Raw genomic sequence first — 20,120 nt, forward strand, 5'->3', positions numbered from 1 at the left:
CCATTAAGCAGATGCCAAACTATTTTGAATAATAGAGTAATTTATTAGTATTTCTTAGGTATTTTTCTTCTTTTTAGAATATTCCCTGGCTGTTAATTTAGATTTTTATTTAATTGAAGATGAAGTTAAGGATACTTTTGTATACTACACAATATATTAAAAATCAAAGAGAAAAAAAAGTACATACAAAAATTTGTTGAGATTATTATTGTAATTTTGTCAGAGAATATTGATCTATGAAAGGGTATATCTCTATTTGTCAAGTAACTTTGTCACAGAGGAAAGAATATTTATAATAATAAAAGCGTAATATGCTAATTACACCAGACAAGCTTTGGGACAAACCAGCAGCGGCCAAGGCAGAGGCCAACACAGGGGCGATGGGGCGAGCCCTTTTCACAAATTTCGCTCATAGGGCCTCTAGTATTTATATAAACGAATAAAGGTATTTATTTTCTTTTGGATTGTGTCTCTTTCTTGATTTACCTGCAATTTTCGTTCATTGCTTGCATGATTTTGATGGACTAACTTTCTTGCTGCTTTCCCTCCCCCAAAACACACACACACTCTCCCCCGCGCCCTGCAATCTGTGATGGGGTTGGATTCGATTCTTCCACTGCATTGCCAGGATTTGAAAAAGTGAAATTGACACGCAGGTGGCCTCTCCTTGCAGCTTTGTGTCCGCATTGCACACTGGCTGCACAGAGAACCTAGCTGTTATCCGTAACGTTTCGGGGAGCCCGTGACGGAACCAGGGAGCTATCCAGACCGCCCCAAACTTCCCCAGCGGAGGTGGCACTCCCGCCCATCCCCGAGGCTGCAGCGCGGACCCGACGGGAGGCCCGGGCTCAGCGTGCGGGGCTTCTGCGCATGCCTAGGCCCGCCTTCTCCCCCTGCACCGTAGCCTTTGGCTTTTGCTGTTTGTCTCTGGCCTCGCTCAGGAGGCGGTTCTGGGGTCCCGGAGTCTCTGCGATCTCGGGGGCCAGTGTCCCCTGAGGAGGGAGCCCTGGTGAGCGCAGGAGGCTTGGAAGAGGACCGAAGGGCTCGCGCGCAGCGCCTGGGAGGAGCGCTATGGTCCCCAGGGCGGCGGGACCGGCGTCTCCGGAACTGGACCCCCCCACGTGACCCACCTCTGCGCAGAGCGGGAGATGGGAGCGGGGAGGCGCGAGGGGTGCATCTGGTCGGCAGGGAGGGCGCGGTGCTGCGGTGCTGCGGGAGGAGCGTGTGCGTGTGCATGAAGGTTTCCTTGGGGAGCTGGGTGTGGGGTGAAAGGCTCCCAGCTGTCGCCGCTAACTCTGTTATTCCTCTGCAGATGGACAGTTTGCTGGGTCCCAAGTACCCTTCTGGATCTGCGGTGCTGGCCAGTCTGCCCATCCCTGCGTCCTGGTAGGTGCGGGGGCGCTGCCCTGACCTGCACTGGCACTCAGGAAGAAGTTTCAAGGACCAGCTCTTTGTGCCTCGTTTTTCCTCCGAAGGTTAGTGACTCATTCAGGAGGACAGCTTTGTTAGCGGTGCAGACTAAAAGCCAGATCTCCGGACTCCTCAGCTAGTACTTACTGTCTTCTTTTCCACACAAGGGAAAGAAGTTTTGTATAAAAGATCCTCGTGAGAAATGACAACAAAGATAAATTAAAACAAAGACCTTTCCTTAATAGCACTGCTTTTTATAGCCTTCTTAGGAGTCACTAACTAGATAATTTAGTAATGGTAATAAGGGACATCGATAAACAGCTTATCCCTCAGTGTTCTTCACCACAGGTTTGGAGAAGGGTCAATATTCCTTCCTTAGGTGTGTTATTTATTTTAATCAGGTTTGTCATTTAAATTTTTTGTGAACACCAACGGAGACTTAAACTACCCTGTTTCCCCCAAAATAAGACAGTGTCTTATATTAAATTTTTCTCCCAAAGTTGCGCTAGGTCGTATTTTCAAGGGATGTCTTATCTTTCCATGCGCTAGGTCTTATTTTTGGAGGATGTCTTATTTTCAGGGGGAAAAAATCCATAGGAAGCAAATATTTATATTAACTCACTAAACATTTTATGCCCCAAACTATCTATATATATAAAAGGCTAATATGCTAAGTGTTCAACCATCCAACTAGTCACTATGATGCAGACTAACCACCAGGGGGCAGACACTCAACGCAGGAGCTGCTGAGCTGCAGTGACTTGGCAGTGGCAGTTCCTGGGTGACGCACCCTGAAACCAGAGAGGAGGCAGCCTGATTCCTCAGCACCCTGCACAATTCTACCGTTAGCCGTGGGCTATGTTGTCGCTGGGGCACTGTCGGCCCAAATCTGGTTTACTGCACACCTATGTTTTCGTTCCATACCCTGTAAGACAGCAACTTTGTAGAGTGCCCTCTCGAACTTCAGAACCCCTGGGTGGATGTCAGAGAGCCGGTTTTGGCCGGATCCCCACAGGCCAGGCTGAGGGACCCCACCTGCCAAAAGGACTCTGTTCACTTCACAAATGCCAGAGAGGACAGGGAGGGACCTCAGGGAGGTTGGCTTAGGGTGTGTCAGGCCCATCTCTCCTGGTCCTGCCCTCCCGGCTACCTTCTAATTAATTTCCTTTCAATGTTCAGGAATCCGTGCACCAGTATGATTATATTGAGCCAAATAGGTTGTCTTTCACCATTTCCCTCTACCTTGTGCAGGTCAAAGGGATATTGACATTCCTCCTGTCTGCTGGGGGATTGGGTGTGCTTCCCAGGGCAGGAGAAGTCAGGAGCTGCCAGGCAGGCCAGGTCTTTAAAGATCCATTCTTCTTCTTGTAACCCAGCATGTCTTCAGAGTTGCCTACACTTTTCCAAGAATGCCAGAAAATGACCAAATCCCAGGTAAGTTGTTTGCTTGTGTCCACTTTATTTTACAACAGACTTTGTGTGATTTCAAAGAGTCCGTATGTTAAGATGGGAAACCAGTAATAGATAAAAGTCAAACTTCACCGAAAAGGCAAAGTATCAGATCCCCACCACTGGGCTGTAGGTTTATACAGATTGTTAAAATATATTAGAGTTTCCAGGTTGACTTGTAAGTGTGTCTCTGATGTTTCTGGTAAGCATGGTAGAAAGGGAGGTACTTGGATACAGGTGAGTTCTGTTCACGACCCAATGAGTGCCTCAATCTGTTCCTCACTGGAAGCAAAAGGGTCCAAGAGGTGGTTCAAGCAGTCAGTTTTATGATGGCCTTGTTTGTTCCTAGCATAAAACCTGGTATGTTTAGACTCTAAACTTTAGAGGAATGAATGGCCTGCATGCCTATTGTAAAAACTCTTCATAACTATTTAATCTTAGTTGGGCTGTGTATGTAAGGCATGCAGCAAATGGTTAAAAGCTAGGTTCTCCAGTAAATGTTTCTGGGTTTCACAGTCAAATTTTATCTCGTAGCATTCTGCCTTGGCTCTTCCTCTCCACTTTTTAGAACCTCCTCAGGCGAAGGTCACCAGTGACTTAACTGCACTTATCTATCTTGAACAACAGCTACGTTACCCTGCTGACGACTTTCTCCTGGAACGACTCCTTTGTCTTCTTCTCATACAGCTCTGCTGACGGCCCTCTTTTGGAGTCTTCTCACCGTGTCCCTCCTTTAGTTCTAAGTTTTCATCCTTGTTCATTAGTCTTTTCATTTTATCTCTATATCTCGTTGAAGAAATAGGTAGATAGTTGAACAATAGAGTTTATTGTTTTTGGGTGCTTTAAAAATATATTAATTATCTTAATGGATATAAGATACACATTTTTTCCCAACTCACCATGGTATGGCAACACTGTATTCTAAATATTCTATTTTATTGGTAGACACTTAAGTAATTTCTATTTTTCAGTAATATAAATAATGTTGCTGTGAACATCCTTTTCATTCTCTTTGCACAAATGCAGACTTATCTCCAGACTCTTGAGCAGTGCTTCTCAAGTGAGGTTCTTTGACCAGAAGCAGCAGCATAATCTGGAAACTTGTTTGAAATCCAGATTCTTATGAAATTCTGGGACAAGGCCCAGTGGTCATGTTTTAATAGGGCATCCATGGGATGCTGACACCTACTAAGTTTGAGAATCACTGCTCTTGGGTCTTATGATTAATACGAGAGGCCCGATGCATGAAGACTCGTGCAAGAATGGGCCTTCCTTCCCCTGGCTGCTGGCACTGCCTTCACTCTGGCCCAGAGCTGCCTTTCCACCTTCCCATGCTGCCCAGAGGCCCATAGTGGCTGGGGTGGTGCAGAACACCTGTGTCGTCGCCATGGTGAGGACACAATTGTCCTGCCTCGCCCCTAGATACTAGGTGCCTGCATATGCAAATCTTTGTTGGGTAAATTTGTATACTTACTCCTGATTGGGTGGTGGGTGTTGTGAAGGTAAGGTCAATTTGCATCTTACTCTTTTATTAGTGTAGTTTTTGAATTGTAGAATTTGAGGATTTCTAATTTTTCTAGGTATATTACTATTGATTAGGTATATTACTTTTCCTCCTTCCTCTCCAGATATAAAAATTATTTCTACACTAATATATGGAAAACATCACTGTTTAGTTTTCTTGTGTCTGATCATTGAAGTTGTGAAACTGTCATAATTTTATGGCTTTTCAGGTATTCTACTGAGTTTTGTAAAAATTCTCTTTTCTCAGTATGATTTTTTTTCTTTTAACCTAATGGTATGCTTTCTGAAACTTTTATATTGTGATATATCCTTTTGTGTCTTCAGGTTTTTTATTCTTATTTTCCTTACCCCATGTGCCTAATGAAATTTCCCAGTATTTTGTCTAAAAATACCAAATTTGTTTTAATATTTAGTACTGTAATCAATCTGGTATCTTTAAGAGAGAGGTGATGAAAGGATATAATTTTATTATTTTTTTAAATCCTCACTTGAGGACATGCTTAGAATGAGGAAGAGCAAGAGAGAAAAAGAAAGAGAGAGAGAAACATGAATGTGAAAGAGAAATATCGGTCGGTTGCCTTCCCTACGCTCCCCAACTGGAGAGCAAATACACAACAACCCAGGTATGCAAACCATTTTGCTCATCTCTGAACAGTAATCAAATTAAGGATTAGTTCCATACATCTTTTTCCACATTACCTAATTCTGAACATTTCACATTGATCAGAAATTCCAGGCATCAGTGTCATTTAAGGATGTGACTGTGGGCTTCACCCAGGAGGAGTGGCAGCATCTGGACCCCACCCAGAGGGCCCTGTACAGAGAGGTGATGCTGGAGAACTACAGCAACCTTGTCGCAGTGGGTAAGGTCTGTTCACTAGGCAATTCTGAACGGCATCTTAAAATCCTCCCAATCATGAAGCACAGGGACAATCTATAGAGTTTAATGATAGTTACGATTAGAACTCAGGAATCAATGCTGATTGACCACCTGTGGGCACCAGGAAGATATTTGTGTTTACCTCTCCAGTAAAATGTTCATGGCACCTCCATTGACCAGCTCCGGAAGCTTCCTCCCCTTTTAGAGTTCCCGACGTCTAGGCTTCCCGGTCCAAGTCCTAAATTATTTCACTTTACAGGCTATTGTTTTACCAAACCAGAGGTGATCTTCAGGTTGGAGCAAGGAGAGGAGCCATGGATACTGGAGGAGGAATTCCCAAGCCAGAGGTTTCCAGGTGAGTTAGTGTGTACCGTACAGATGGATATTGAGGGATCTGTTATTTCCCTTTAGTTAATCCAGAGGTTGACAACTTGGAAATATTTTTTCAAGAATACCTCTTTAGAGGTCCCAATCCTTGGAAATGACTGAGAATGCTGATTCATGAATCAAACATCCAGCTATCACTCTCACAAAAAATGTTCTTTTTTAATTTACTTTTTGAATTTTACTCTAATTTTTGCCCATTTCCATCTTTACATTGTTTATTTTAGTTACTGTATATTTTTCAGAACAATTTCAGCTTACCTCCACTGCCCTACTTTCCTGCTGTTATCAGGCATTCTTTTAAACACTCATTTTTTTTTCTCAAATAATTTTAAAAATATTTGTACATATATTTATTTCAGAGAAGAAGGGAGAGGGAGAGAGAGAAACATCAATAATGAGAGAGAATCATTGATCAGTTGCCTCCTGCATGCCCCCCACCGGATATTGAGCCCTCAATCCAGGCATGCACCTCTGGCCAGAATCAAACCTGGGACCCCTCAGTCCGCAAGCCGGTGCTTTATCCACTGAGCTAAACCAGCTAGGGCTCTCAAATAATTTTTGAGTACATGCCATGTGCCAGTCATTTTCTTTATTTTTACTTAATATCTTTTATTTTTGAAATTTTTACATATAAAATAAAGCATACAAATCTAGAGTATATAGTTCAATGAAATTTTATATATTTATATGCCTGTGACCAACAGCCAAATAAAAAGCATGGGCTATTTTCATCATCCTAGAAGACCCCTCTTCTCTCTCCCCAGGCAGTCCCTTCCCTGCCAGGTGTGCTCATGGTTCTGATCTCTATTACCCATAGGTGCATTTGCCCTTGAATGTCAGACCAATGAAATTTTACAGGATGTACTTTTTTGTCTGTCTTCTTTCAGCCACCGTGGTGTCTAAGATTCAGCTGTATAACTGTTCACTGTATGATAGATCCCCATTTGTTTATCCACTCCGTTGCTGATGGAAACCTGAATTGTTTTCGTTTTTCTGTTTTGCTATTATGGGTAAAATTCTTGTACATATACCTTTTGTGGACTTAACTCTTATCTTGGATAAAAGTATGTAGTAGGATTAACTCAACCTTAGGTTAGATGTGCATATTTCTTAACTTTTAGAAACTGCCAAATGAATTTTTTTTTTATTTTTTATGTTTCATTTATTTATTTATTTATTTATTTTTTAAATCAATCTTTATTGTTCATATTATTACAAAGGTTCCTCATTTCTTCCCCCCTCCACCAGGTTCCCACCCCACCCTCTGCCCCCTTCCCATCCCCCATTGTCCTCATCCATAGGTGCACAGTTTATGTTCAGTCTCTTCCTCCCTCCCTTTCCCCGATAGTAAATCCCTTTTCAGATAGTAAATCTGTTACTTAGCATTTTCTCATATCAATAATACCTCCACATGCCCAATGATACACTTCACACAAAAGACATTTTCAAATAGATCAACCAGCCTCATCCAGGCCCCACCCAAGGCACTCACAGATCAACACCCCAGCGCTATACTAACTCAACACATCCAGATCTAAGCCTTCATCACTTGATTCAGCAGACCCTCAAGTTCCCGCAAAAGTTTCCAGCCATGTCTGAGAGGCAGCCGTGGGCAGGTACAGGCGAGGAGCAAGCTGTTTCGGGCCTGGCTGCTCCGGGCCTGGCCTCTGTTGCTCTGGTTCGTTCCACAACCAGCTGCTCCGGGTCTGGTCACTGCTGCTCCCGACCTAGTTGCTGTGGACTTGGCTGTTGCTGCTACAGGCCTGGCCGCACCCGACCCGGCTGCTCTTGGCCCGTTTGCTCTGGTCCCGGCCGCTCCGGGCCTGGCCGCTCCCAGCCTGTCAGCCGCTGCTCCGGGCCTGGCCGCTCCCAGCCCGGCAGCTGCTGCTCCGGGCCTGGCCGCTCCCAGCCCGGCAGCTGCTTCTCTGGGCCTGGCCGCTCCTAGCCTGGCAGCCGCTGCTCCGGGCCTGGCCGCACCCAACCCGGCTGCTCCGGGCCTGGCCGCTCCCAGCCCGGCAGCTGCTGCTCCGGGCCTGGCCGCTCCCAGCCCGGCAGCTGCTGCTCCGGGCCTGGCCGCTCCCAGCCTGGCAGCCGCTGCTCCTGGCCTGGCCGCACCAGACCCGGCTGCTCCGGGCCTGGCCGCCGCTGCTCCGGGCCTGGCCGCAGCAGACCCGGCTGCTCCGGGCCTGGCCGCCGCTGCTCCGGGCCTGGCCGCACCAGACCCGGCTGCTCCGGGCCTGGCCGCCGCTGCTCCGGGCCTGGCCGCAGCAGACCCAGCTGCTCCGGGCCTGGCCGCTCCCAGCCTGGCAGCCGCTGCTCCGGGCCTGGCCGCACCAGACCCGGCTGCTCCGGGCCTGGCCGCTCCCAGCCTGGCAGCTGCTGCTCTGAGCCTGGCCGCTCCCAGCCTGGCAGCTGCTGCTCCGGGCCTGGCCGCTCCCAGCCTGGCAGCCACTGCTCCTGGCCTGGCCGCACAAGACCCGGCTGCTCCGGGCCTGGCCGCTCCCAGCCTGGCAGCTGCTGCTCCGGGCCTGGCCGCTCCCAGCCTGGCAGCCGCTGGTCCTGGCCTGGCCGCACCAGACCCGGCTGCTCCGGGCCTGGCCGCTCCCAGCCTGGCAGTCGCTGCTCCGGGCCTGGCCGCTCCCAGCCTGGCAGCTGTTGCTCTGGGCCTGGCCGCTCCCAGCCTGGCAGCCGCTGCTCCGGGCCTGGCCACACCAGACCCGGCTGCTCCGGGCCTGGCTGCTCCCAGCCTGGCAGCTGCTGCTCCGGGCCTGGCCGCTCCTAGCCTGGCAGCCGCTGCTCCAGGCCTGGCCACACCAGACCCAGCTGCTCCGGGCCTGGCCGCTCCCAGCCTGGCAGCCGCTGCTCCGGGCCTGGCCGCACCCGACCCGGCTGCTCCGAGCCTGGCCGCTCCCAGCCTGGATGCTCCGTGCTTGGCTACTGCTGTTCTGGGCCTGGCTGCTCCCAACCCGGCTGCTCTGGGCCCGGCTTCTCCGGGCCCAGCCACTCCGTGTCTGGGTGTTCCTGGACTGGCCACCCTGGGCTTGGCCGCCTCTGCCTCAGGCCTGGCTGCCACTGCCCCAGGTCTGGCTGTTCCAGTGCTGGCCGTTGATGCTCTTGTTCTGGTTGCTGCTGCTCTGGGGCCTGGCCACTGCTGCTCCGGGCCCAGCTGCCACTGCCTTGTGCCTGGCCACTCTAGGCCTGGTTGCCACTGTTCCAACATTCTGTCCCTTTTTTCTCTTTTTTTTTTCTTTTTTAAAAAAAACACAAAAACGCATTTATGTTGCAATGTTGGCTGGTGCGTTGAGTTCTGACTTAGTCTTTGATTTTTCAAGATCTTCTTTGTATTCTTTTTTAAGTAATTTTACTATCATTTGCTCTCACTTGATTTCTTCACATTGAGAACTTCTTAGGTTTCTTCCTCCTTGTCCTGGGAGCTCAGCAGGTTTGCCTGTGGCACCCCTTTGTTCTCCGCAGGCTCCCGCGCTGCTCCAGCCTGTTGCCGGGGTCGGCGCCGCCCAGGAAGCAGCCCCTGTCCTTGGCTCCGTTGCCCATGCTCAGCAGTTGAAGGCTCAGGGGCACCACCCCCCCCTGGGGGCCCCGTCGCCCGGCTCCTTGCTGGTGCCCGGCTGGCCGGTGTCTGGCAGGGGCTCCTGCTCCTCCTCGCGTTCCTCCAGTCTGGAGCTTTCTTTCTCCCTCCCACTAGGGGAGTCCAGGATCAGAGTCAACAGACTGTCCTCTGCGCACAGTGTGCGCGACTCCGGGGGCTCAGCCTTTCGCCGCGTTCCCAGGACTCCACCTCACAGCCCCGTCTCCCCCTGCCCGAGCCTGGGTCCCCAGGGACTGGCCCAGACCTGGAGTTCGGGGCGGTCTGGACTGAGGCTCAGCGCCGCCGCCAGAGGCTTTGTTTCTTCCGGCTAGGGTAATCCAGCATCAGGATCAACATTCAGTCCTCTGCGCACCATGTGCGCGTGACTCCGGGGGCCCCGCCTTTCGCCGTCCCCCGGGATTGTCTCCCCCTGCCGGAGCCTGGGTCCCCAGGGTCTGGCCCATAACTTGGGGCTCAGCGCTGCCGGTTCGGGGGTTCAGCCCAGGCTGGGGGTTCTATTTCCTTCCTGCTAGGGAACGCCAGGCAGCACCCAGCCCTCTCCTCCTCTCCGGCTGCGACCTCTCCACGCGCGCGTGCGTGCGAGCGCGCCGCATGTCTCCGTACCTTAGGCTTTTTTTCAGCTCCTCTGATTTTCCTTCTGGTTTTCTCCCTCCTTCCTATTGTAGAGTTTTCAGTCAGTCGACTACCTGTAGCTCTGGGCAATGTCCACTCTACATTTTAGTTGTATTCCCTTGAAATTGTTGTGAGCTGCTGCGGCTAGGTGTCTACCCGAGCAGCCATCTTGGATCCTCCTGCCAAATGAATTTTTAAAGTGGTTGAAATAATTTACCTTTTCATCAGCAATTGTCTTGCATTCTGGTGAACATCAGGAGTGTCTTACTCATTTTTGAAGCCACACTTGTGGGCATGTAGTGGTATTTCCTTGTGATTTATTTTTAATTTTTCTTTTTCTTTATTGATTAAGGTATTACACATGTGTCCTTATCCAACCATTGCCTCCCCACCTCCCGCCAGTCATTTTCTAAGAGCTAAGAGTATATTAGTGAAAAGAAATGTCTCTTAATGAGTTTAAAAAAGTGGCGCGAATGGCCACAGGTACACGAAGAGATGCTCATAATCATTAACCATCAAGGCAATGCAAATCACAACCACAGTGAGATATCATATCACATCTGTTGGAATGGCTATCATCTAGAAAACAAAAGGTAGCAAGTGTTTGCAAGAATGTGTAAGAAAAAGAATTCTTGTGCACTGTTGGAGGAAATGGAATCAGTTTAGCCTCTATGGAAAACAGTGTGGAGGTTCCTAAAAAATAAAAAAATAGATTTACTCTGTGATTTACAAGTCAACTCCTGGGTATGTACCCAAAGTAAGTGAAAACAGGATATTGAAGAGATGAATGAACTACCACATTTATTGCAGCATTATTCACAACTAGAGGCCCAGTGTATGAAATTCGTGCATGGGGGTGTGTGTCCTTCAGCCCAGAATCTGGGACCCCTCGAGGGATGTTCAATTGCCCGTTTAGGCCCGATCCCTGGCAGTCAGACATCCCTCTTACAATCCAGGACTACTGGCTCCCAACTGCTCGCCTGCCTGCCTTCCTGATTGCCCCTAACCACTTCTGCCTGCCAGCCTGATCACCCCCTAACTACTCCCCTGCTAGCCTGATTGATGCTTAACTGCTCCCTTGCCAGCCTGTTTGCCCCTAACTGCCCTCTCCTGCAGGCCTGGCCACTCCTAACTGCCCTTCCCTGCAGGCCTGGTCCACCCAACTGCTCTCCTCTGCAGGCCTGGGTCCACCCCCCTCCCCCCAACTGTCCTTCCCTGCAGGCCTGGTCACTCCCAACTTCCCTCCTCTGCCGGCCTGGTCACCCCTAACTGCCCTCCCCTGCAGGCTTGATCGCCCCCAACTGCCCTCCCTTGCAGACACAAAGATTTACCCCTGTATTTTAAAAAGTAAATAGTTCTTTCATTTAGGTCTGTGACCCATTTTGTGTATGGTGTGAGGAAGGGATTTATATTCATTGTATTGTGTGTAGACATCCAATTGCCTCAACATCGTGTTGAAAAGGCTATATTTTCACCATTGAATTGTGTTGTCACATTTATTTAAAACAAACTGAATGTATTTATTAGAATTTATTTTTGGACTCTCAGTTTTATTCCATAGACTTATACTTATGCTAGCACTGCATTGTCATTTTTAGTTTTTAATTTTACTTATTGGTTTTTGAGAGAGAAAAGGGAGAGAGAAACATCAATTTGCTGTTCCACTTATTCATACATTCATTGGTTGATTCATGTACATGCCCTCATGGAGATGGAACCTGCAACCTTGGAGTGTGGATGACGCTCTAACCAACTGGGCTGGCTGCCTGTCCAGGGCCCTGCATTGTTTTGATTACTGTAGCTTTGTAGCATATTTTGAAATTGGGAAGTCTGGATCTTCCAACTTTATACCTTTTTATCAAGATTATTTTGATCATTTTCAATTCCTTGAATTTTCACATGATTATTTATTTATTTATTTACTAACTTATTGCTGGAAAGCCCAGAGCTCAGGCCCCAGGCACACAGGTGTAAGAAAGGGACCTGGAGCCCAGAGATTGGGCTTCAAGCTCAATACTGCCACCTTCTCGCTAAGGCAATAAAATAAGTCTCCTGTAGACCACATCCCTGTCTCAGCCCCCGGGGCTGCTGGAACAGAAAGGTTTTAATACACATCAGTCTCTTTTCTCCCCTCACCTTCAACCCCAGCTGCCCTGAACTCCTCAAAGGGAACAGGAAGACAGGTCTATGAAACTCAACCCAGCTGAGGTCCGGGCCCCAGGTGGTGGGGGACAAATGAGGCCCTCTCCACCTCCAGCCTCTTACCCCTGCACCTTTCTCAGGCCAGGCAGAGGGCCTGGGGTCTCTGTGCTTCCCTGAATGTTGAGAAGAAATGTCCACTGGCAAATCTGAACGCAGACAGGCTTGAACGACAGGTGTCTTTCTGGCTTTGGCCTCCTCAGTACTGTGACTGGGAGGATCGCTTTTCCTCTCTGGGGATTGTCTGTCTCCCTGGTAATGGCTTCTCTGGCAGACACTGCTGTCCCACCCCCACCCCGCAGTTAGGCGGGAGACAAAATGAGATCATGCAGGGCTTGGCTCAGATCCTAGGAGGCCCACCTGCTCTGCTCCAAGGCCCAGCAGCCGGGAGAGCAGAATAAGATGTCCCTAGTCCTCAGCTTCCCATGCTCCTTGCTTTTGGGAGGCCCAGGATGCAGCATTGCCTGAGGAACCCCACACCCCCTCACAGGAATATTTAGATCAGCTTGTTAGTTTCTGCAGAAAGGCAGCTGGGATTTGATTGGGGATTGCATTCAATTTTTACATCAATTTTGCAATGATTTCATGTTAACAATGAAGTCTTTTGATTCCTGAACATGTGATGGAAGGTATCGTGAGCATAGCTGCTTTTCATATGTTTTTCTAGTTTTATTTACTTTTTTATTAGTTTTATTTTTATTTTAGAACTTCTTCAGCTTTGGTTTGTGTTCCCCTGTCACCAGAGAGCTGATTACTAGATAGTTGTTTGTAGGCTCAGAGGGAAGCTCATTCTTTCTTATTAATTTCTATTTTATTGCCTGAGTATGTTATCTCTGTCAGTTTTTGTTAATGTTTCCTACGCACTTGACATAAAACTACTGTGTGTTTTTATTATGTTTTGATATTTAAAATTAGATATGGATTAATAATACATGTCATATTATTATAGTTGTCTTTTCTATCCATCATTTTTTGCTTTGATCTGTCTTTTTTCTTTTAGTGTGTTTCTATTTTTCTCTCTTCTCTGAGTTCTGCTTCATGAATGCTGTTTGGTCTCTAGACTCTCATAACTTATTTATCGATGCAAAGTTGTGGATTTTAGCACTTTAAAGTGTTTCTTTTTCCTTCCTGGCATCAAATTACTCTGTTTTCATTTGTTTGGAACAATATGTTTTATTCCTTTGTTTTTAGGCTTTTTGAATCATTTTTTTTATAAGGTTGTTTAGCCTTTACGGCATAAATTTGGGTTTTGTCTTTGAAAATTGTTTTAATTGGCGAGTTAAGCCCATTTACAATTATTGATATGACTCTTGTTTATTTTATTATTTTTTAAAAATATATATTTTATTGATTTTGTACAGAGAGGAAGGGAGAGAGATACACAGTTAGAAACATCAATGAGAGAGAGTCATCAATCAGCTGCCTCTTGCACACCCCCTACTGGGGATATGCCCGCAACCAAGGTACATGCCCTTGACCGGAATCGAACCCGGGACCCTTCAGTCCCCAAGCCGACGCTCTATCCATTGAGCCAAACCGGTTTCGGCGATATGACCCTTGTTTAGTCTCACTTCTGTCATATCGTTACATTTAATGAGTATATCACATTTACTGAATTTTTCTATTTTGTGTCTTCGTTCTTTTTAGAGAAAAAAGTTAGCAGATTTTGACGTTTTTGTTCCAGTAGTTACTTTTATATTGATATTTCTTACATTTGCTTTAGTTGCTTATTTTGTTACTTAAACCTCGATTTATTTTTCAGGTTTTAGTAACAACTTTTAGACTGTTATTTATGCGTCTGTCTTTGAACTTATTCTTATTTCCTCTTTTTTATCTTCCTAAAGCTTTTTTAGTTGCATTATTTTTGCTTCAATAGAACATATAACACTCACATATTATTTTCTGTCCTGTTCTAATTTTTATTTTGGCCTTAGATCTACATTTACAATTAAATATATTCAGTACTCAATTTTTTTTTTGGGGAGGGGCAGCGATTTCTATCAAATCTTGGTTGCTTGAAGTTTATTCTCTTCTAAAAGGTTTCATGATTACACTATTACCTAAGTTCTTGAATATCTAACCTAGTTTGCCTTTTTCTGATACTTTGATGCTTAAAGGGTAATGTGACTGGACATAAAACCCTTGCCTTCTACTTTTTTATTTCTTGAAAATGTTGCTCCAGTGATCTTTCTTTTGTTTATTGGTGACAGAAGTCTATTGCCAAACCTGTGTTTTTGTTTGTTGAAACTTTGTGTTTTTGCCCAGAGGGCATTTTCTTAATTTTTAAGGTGTAGTAGTTTTATTAAGGTATACCTTAGAGAGGACTATTCCAATTCAGCTTTCCCAGGCTCATGTTGGTCCTTCTGAGTACGTGGATCAGGTCTTCTTTTATTTTTGGAGTTTTTTTTAGATTATTGTTTTTAATACTAGATTTACTCCATTGTTTTGTTTTCTCTTTTTAGGGATTACAGTCACATACATACATACATACATATAATTTCATTTAACATTTTAAAAAATGCAGACTGCTTTCTTTATCCAGAACATTTTTTCTCTCCAGTTTTCTTCTTTATTTTGTCTTTTGTTTTTGTTCATTTTTTTGCTTTTATGACCCCCCTCCCCAATGCTTACTTATCAAAATTGCAGTTACATCTGTTCTCTCTTTGGATTTTCTATTTGTCTACTTATTTTTATGTTTGGACTTCTGTAATAAAATACCTCAGACTGGGTGGCTTAAACAACAGAAATTTATTCTTTGACAGTTCTCGAGCCTGGATGTCCAAAATGAGGATACTAGCAGGCTTGGTTTCTAGTGAGGCCTCTCTCCTTGGCCTGCAGGTAGTAGTACCTTCTCTCTGTGTCCTCACATGGCCTTTTCTCTGCACGTGTGGAGAGCAAGCAAGTTCTGCTGTTTCTTCTTGTTCTAATAAGAACACCATTTCTATTGGATTAATGCTCCACACTTATGACCTTATTTAATCTTAATTACACCCTAAAGGCCCTATCTTCAAATACCATCACATCTGGGATTAGAGTTTCAACATATGGACTTGGAGGGGCATAATTCTGTCCATAACAAGCTCCTTGTAATTTAAATACTATTTTCTAAGGTAATTTTGTTGTTTTATAGTTTTATTCTTCACTTCATTCATCTCTTGTCTCCTTAATTCTCTCTTTTGGATTTCCCAGTAGTCTTAGCTTATCACTCAGAATTAAAATATCATTTTAGCATTTTCCCACTGACCTGGGACTTTTTCTTTCTGGGAGCAATTTTATTTTTACTTAATTATGTTTAAACTAGAGGTCCAGTGCATGAGATTTGTGCACTGGGGGGGGGGGGGGGGGGGGGGGAGGAGGAGGGGGAGGGTTGTCCCTCAGCCTGGCTTGCATCCTCTAGCAGTCTGGAAACCCTCTGGTGATGTCTGCCTGCTAGCTTAGGCCCGGGGATTGGGCCTAAGCTGGCAGTTAGACATCTCTCTTGCAATCCGGGGCTGTTGCAGTCCAAGATGCCTCACTCCTTACTGTTCTGCAGTGGAGGTGGGAAAGGCTCCCACCACTGCTGCTGTGCTCACCAGCCATGAGCCTGGCTTCTGGCTGAGCGGTGCCTCCCTGTGGGAATGCACTGATCACCAAGGGGAAGCTTCTGCATTGAGCATCTGCCCCCGGTGACCAGTGTACATCATAGCAACTGGTTATTCTGCCATTTGGTCAATTAGCATATCACACTTTTATTATATAGGATTCTGTCTCTTATTTTGCATGTGGTTGCTAAAGTCTCCAGCTAACTTTTTCCATAGATTTTATATATTTGAATATTTATGTCCTGACTTAGTGGTGATTGCACTAGTAGTATTCTGTATATCCTAGTTATGCTAAAGTCATGGGTTACTATAGTTAATTTTTTTGCTCTCATTATATAGATCCTCATCATTCTTTTGGAGGATACCTGGAAGATTCAGGTTTAAGCAGTTGCTATTATTCCTCAGACATTGGAAAAAAATGTATGTGTTCTAATAGCTAGTTTTCTCTCCCTTCTACCACTATTCCAAGCTTTTTTATTTATTTATTTTTTTTTCACCCGAATACCCCAAAATAGAAAAATATATGCACTTACAATTATTTTCATCCCTGGAGAGTGAACAAGACATCAAAGTCAGCTACAACATAAAGCATTTGTATATAGGTCACATTCATAAGAAATGTGCTAATATTTATGTGTAAGATTAATTTTTCTTATTTCTAGACATCTGGAAACCTGATTACATGACAGAGAGAAGCCAAGACAACCAGTTTCACCACGTGTGGAAATTGGTGTTCACGAATAACAAAACACTAATTAAAGAACAAAGTAATGTAATACAAAAACCATATAACTTGGATACAGATTTTTTTACTTCCAGAAAAATACTCTGTCAGTATGACTCATGTGGAATGAGTTTCAACTGTATTTCTGGATTGAATATCAATAAGAAAAACTACTTAGGAAAGAAGACTGATGAATTTAATGCTCGTGGAAAGTTACTATTCAATATTATACACGAGAAAACTCATACTAGAGAGAAAAGTGAATTTTTAAAAAATGGGAAAACTTTCAGTCATAATGAGGACCCTATTCAACATGAGAAGGTTCAAACTTTGCAGCAAAATTCTGAATTAAACACATATCAAGAAGCCTTTTTTGAAAAGGCAATATTTAATATGCACAAGAGACAAATCACAGGTGGGAATGACTGTGAATATAACAAATATGGAAGAACATCCTGTGAGAACCCATCCTTCTTATTACATCAGATAATGCCCTTAAAGGAAAATCACTATAAACTTAGTGTTTGTGGGAAATCCTTATGTGTGAATTCTACACTTTTAAAGTCTCATGGGTCATATATGAAACACTGTGATTATAATGAAAATGGAAATAATTTCAGGAGGAAATTATACCGCTCACAACTTCGGAAAACTCATAAAGGAGAGAAACACTTTGAATGTAATGAATGTGGGAAAACTTTCTGGATGAAGTCACACCTCACTCGACATCAGAGGATACATACAGGACAGAAAAGCTTTCAATGTAATGAATGTAGAAAAAAGTTTTGGGAGAAGTCAAACCTCACTAAACATCAGAGGTCACACACAGGGGAGAAACCCTATGAATGCAATGAATGTGAGAAAGCCTTCAGTCACAAGTCAGCCCTCACATTACACCAGAGAACACATACAGGGAAGAAACCCTATCGATGTAATGCATGTGGGAAAACTTTTTACCAGAAGTCAGATCTCACTAAACATCAGAGAACACACACAGGTCTGAAACCCTATGAATGCTACGAATGTGGGAAGTTCTTCTGTATGAATTCACATCTCACAGTGCACCGGCGAACTCATACAGGCGAGAAACCCTTTGTATGCCCTGAGTGTGGGAAATCTTTCTGTCAGAAGTCACATCTTACACAACATCAGAGAACTCACATAGGGGACAAACCCTATGCATGTAATACATGTGGCAAAGCTTTTTACCAAAAGTCTGTACTCACCAGGCATCAGATAATTCATTCTGGGTTGAAACCTTATGAATGTTACAAATGTGGAAAAACCTTCTGCTTGAAGTCTGACCTCACAGTACATCAGCGAACTCACACAGGGGAGAAACCCTTTGCATGTCCTGAATGTGGGAAGTTCTTCAGCCATAAGTCCACTCTCTCTCAACATTATAGAACACATACAGGAGAGAAACCCTATGAATGTCAGGAATGTGGGAAAATATTCTATAATAAATCATACCTAACAAAACATAATAGAATACATACAGGGGAGAAACCATATGAATGCAGTGAATGTGGGAAAAGCTTCTGCCAGAAATCACAGCTGACTCAGCACCACAGAATTCACATAGGGGAGAAACCCTATGAATGTAGCGAGTGTGGAAAGGCTTTCTGTCACAAGTCAGCTCTAATTGTGCACCAGAGAACTCATACAGATGAAAAGCCCTATAAATGTAATGAGTGTGGCAAATCTTTCTGTGTGAAGTCAGGACTTATTTTACATCAGAGAAAACACACAGGTGAGAAACCCTATAAATGTAATGAATGTGGAAAATCATTCAGTCACAAATCATCCCTCACAGTGCATCACAGGGCTCACACAGGAGAGAAGACTTGTCAATGTAATGAATGTGGGAAAATTTTTTACCGAAAATCAGACCTTGCTAAACATCAGAGATCACACACAGGGGAGAAGCCCTATGAATGTAACATGTGTGGAAAATACTTCTCGCAGAAGTCAAACCTCATTGTACATCAGAGAACACACATGGGAGGAAAATTTTATTATTGAAGTGCATATTAGAAATGTTGAGCCACAATTCAGCACCCAATACAACTCAGAGAGTTCAGATGTGGAGAAAGTTCTCTTGATATTCTGAATAAAGTAACCTTCATCCACAAACTAGCCTAATTTTACTCCAAAGTGATGATGTGGGACAAACTAATAGACTGCAACAAAAGGAGGATAGTGTTGTTAAGAAGTAACATTAATTGAATGTGAAGTAACTGCTGGTATAAAACCTTACAGATTTTTTGATTTTATAAAAGTTTTTAGCAAAAAATTCAGGTTGAACCTGGAGTAGGTTGTGTCAGGATTTATATTGGGGAGAAATCTGTCAATTTGAGACATATAGTTTGAAAATTTTGTTTAGATGTAATGTAGTAATAATAATTGTGTTTTTGTTTTGATGTCATAAACTGTAATGTTTAGATTTATATTGTATAATGTAAATCTTTAAAACAAAACAAAAAAGACATAGCAAAATGAAGAGAATCACAAGAAGTTTCAATAATAGTATATAGAAATCTCCTGTGCCTTTCCCCAAGCTTCTTCTAATGATTATATCCTACTTAACTATATTATGTTCTCAAGTAATTGAAGCCACCCTACTTTTATGTCAGAATCAGATCATATTCAGATTTCCCCATCTTTATACGTTTTTGTTTGAAGTTCTATGAAATTTTATCATTTTGAATAATCATCAGCATAGTCAGGTTACAAAATAAAAAGAAATATGAAATCAGTATTTCATCAGGTTTACAAAGAATAAAGATTTTACCACAAGAAGTTATCTTTTTTTTTTTTTTTTTTTTTTAAATTATACCCTTTGCAACCCAAATCCTGGCAACCATTGAATATGAAGCTTTTAGAAAGCAGGGATAAGTTGAGTAATGAGGGCAATAGCATTAAATGTATATGTGAAGCATCCTTTGAATTCACAGGACTTATATATGTAAGTGGTACGTTATACAAACTATGTGTTTCAAAATGCATAATGGAACTTAATATAATTGTGAATATGAAATAAGCATTTCTAGTTTAGTAGTGGTTACATCAGGTACATTCCCCATGTGTTTAGGGCCTGAAGCAATAGTTTAAAAGTGGGACTGCAAAGCTAATGTCAACCACTTAAAAAATTAAAAATAACAAAATGGTAAATAAAATGTATTCTATGCATTGGGATGTCTAGGTCCTAGTCTTATTGCCCCTTTCTTTTCTCATTCAGTTCATCTCAACCCAGGGGGTGCCTTGACTGCACATGTGTGATTACTTTAACCTTCAGCCTAAAGTTTGTCCAAACCCTCTGTAATTAGCAGTACCCTCCAAGATAGGGTACAGGAGAGAAGCCAAAGACAGACTTGATGACACTCAGGGGTATAAGTTGGACTATAAATTTAGGGGTCTGAGAGATACTGGGCCCTTAGAAACTTTTGACTACATGAGTAGGAGGGTTGACCCTGGAGTAGGGACAGAGTAGACTAGAACAGGGATGGATAGTGTAAAGGTGGTATACTTAGGTACATCATTAAGTTACACAAGTAATCTAAGATTATATAATCTAGTGGTTATAGATTACACAGATAGTCCAAACTTCCACCTTGGGAAACAAGAACAAATTAAGCAAAAACAAAAATAATAAGGATCAAAGTGGAAATCAGTGAAATTGAAGACAAAACCTATAAAGAAAATTAATAAAACCAAAAGCTGGTTCTTTGAAAGTCAATAAAATTG

General features: G+C 44.0%; 1 protein-coding gene across 3 annotated transcripts; it reads left to right on the top strand.

Moving 5' to 3' along the window:
* The first annotated feature begins 888 nt into the window (after positions 1 to 888).
* On the top strand, positions 889 to 18,431 carry LOC311632553 (uncharacterized protein). 3 transcript variants are annotated; one of them, XM_084904201.1, is made up of 6 exons: positions 889 to 1,009; positions 1,313 to 1,475; positions 2,787 to 2,844; positions 5,111 to 5,246; positions 5,523 to 5,618; positions 16,312 to 18,431. In XM_084904201.1, exons 3-6 carry the CDS (start codon positions 2,788 to 2,790, stop codon positions 18,396 to 18,398), a joined length of 2,376 nt encoding a protein of 791 aa, XP_084760327.1. In that variant the 5' UTR covers positions 889 to 1,009; positions 1,313 to 1,475; position 2,787; the 3' UTR covers positions 18,399 to 18,431. The 3 variants fall into 3 exon arrangements, with proteins under 3 accessions (XP_084760327.1, XP_084760326.1, XP_084760328.1); XM_084904200.1 differs by having other exon boundaries at positions 1,313 to 1,386; XM_084904202.1 differs by lacking the exon at positions 5,111 to 5,246.
* Positions 18,432 to 20,120: the final 1,689 nt, after the last annotated feature.

This window comes from Pipistrellus hanaki (genome assembly GCF_964339955.1).
Source record: "Pipistrellus hanaki genome assembly, chromosome: 14".
NCBI lineage: Eukaryota > Metazoa > Chordata > Mammalia > Chiroptera > Vespertilionidae > Pipistrellus > Pipistrellus hanaki.

Excerpts from the sequence above, each read along its gene's own strand:
- LOC311632553 (XM_084904200.1), top strand. The coding sequence starts at position 1,313 with ATGGACAGTTTGCTGGGTCCCAAGTACCCTTCTGGATCTGCGGTGCTG. Across the intron at positions 5,247-5,522 it reads CAGCAACCTTGTCGCAGTGG|GCTATTGTTTTACCAAACCA; the intron begins GTAAGGTCTGTT and ends TTCACTTTACAG. Across the intron at positions 5,619-16,311 it reads CCCAAGCCAGAGGTTTCCAG|ACATCTGGAAACCTGATTAC; the intron begins GTGAGTTAGTGT and ends TCTTATTTCTAG.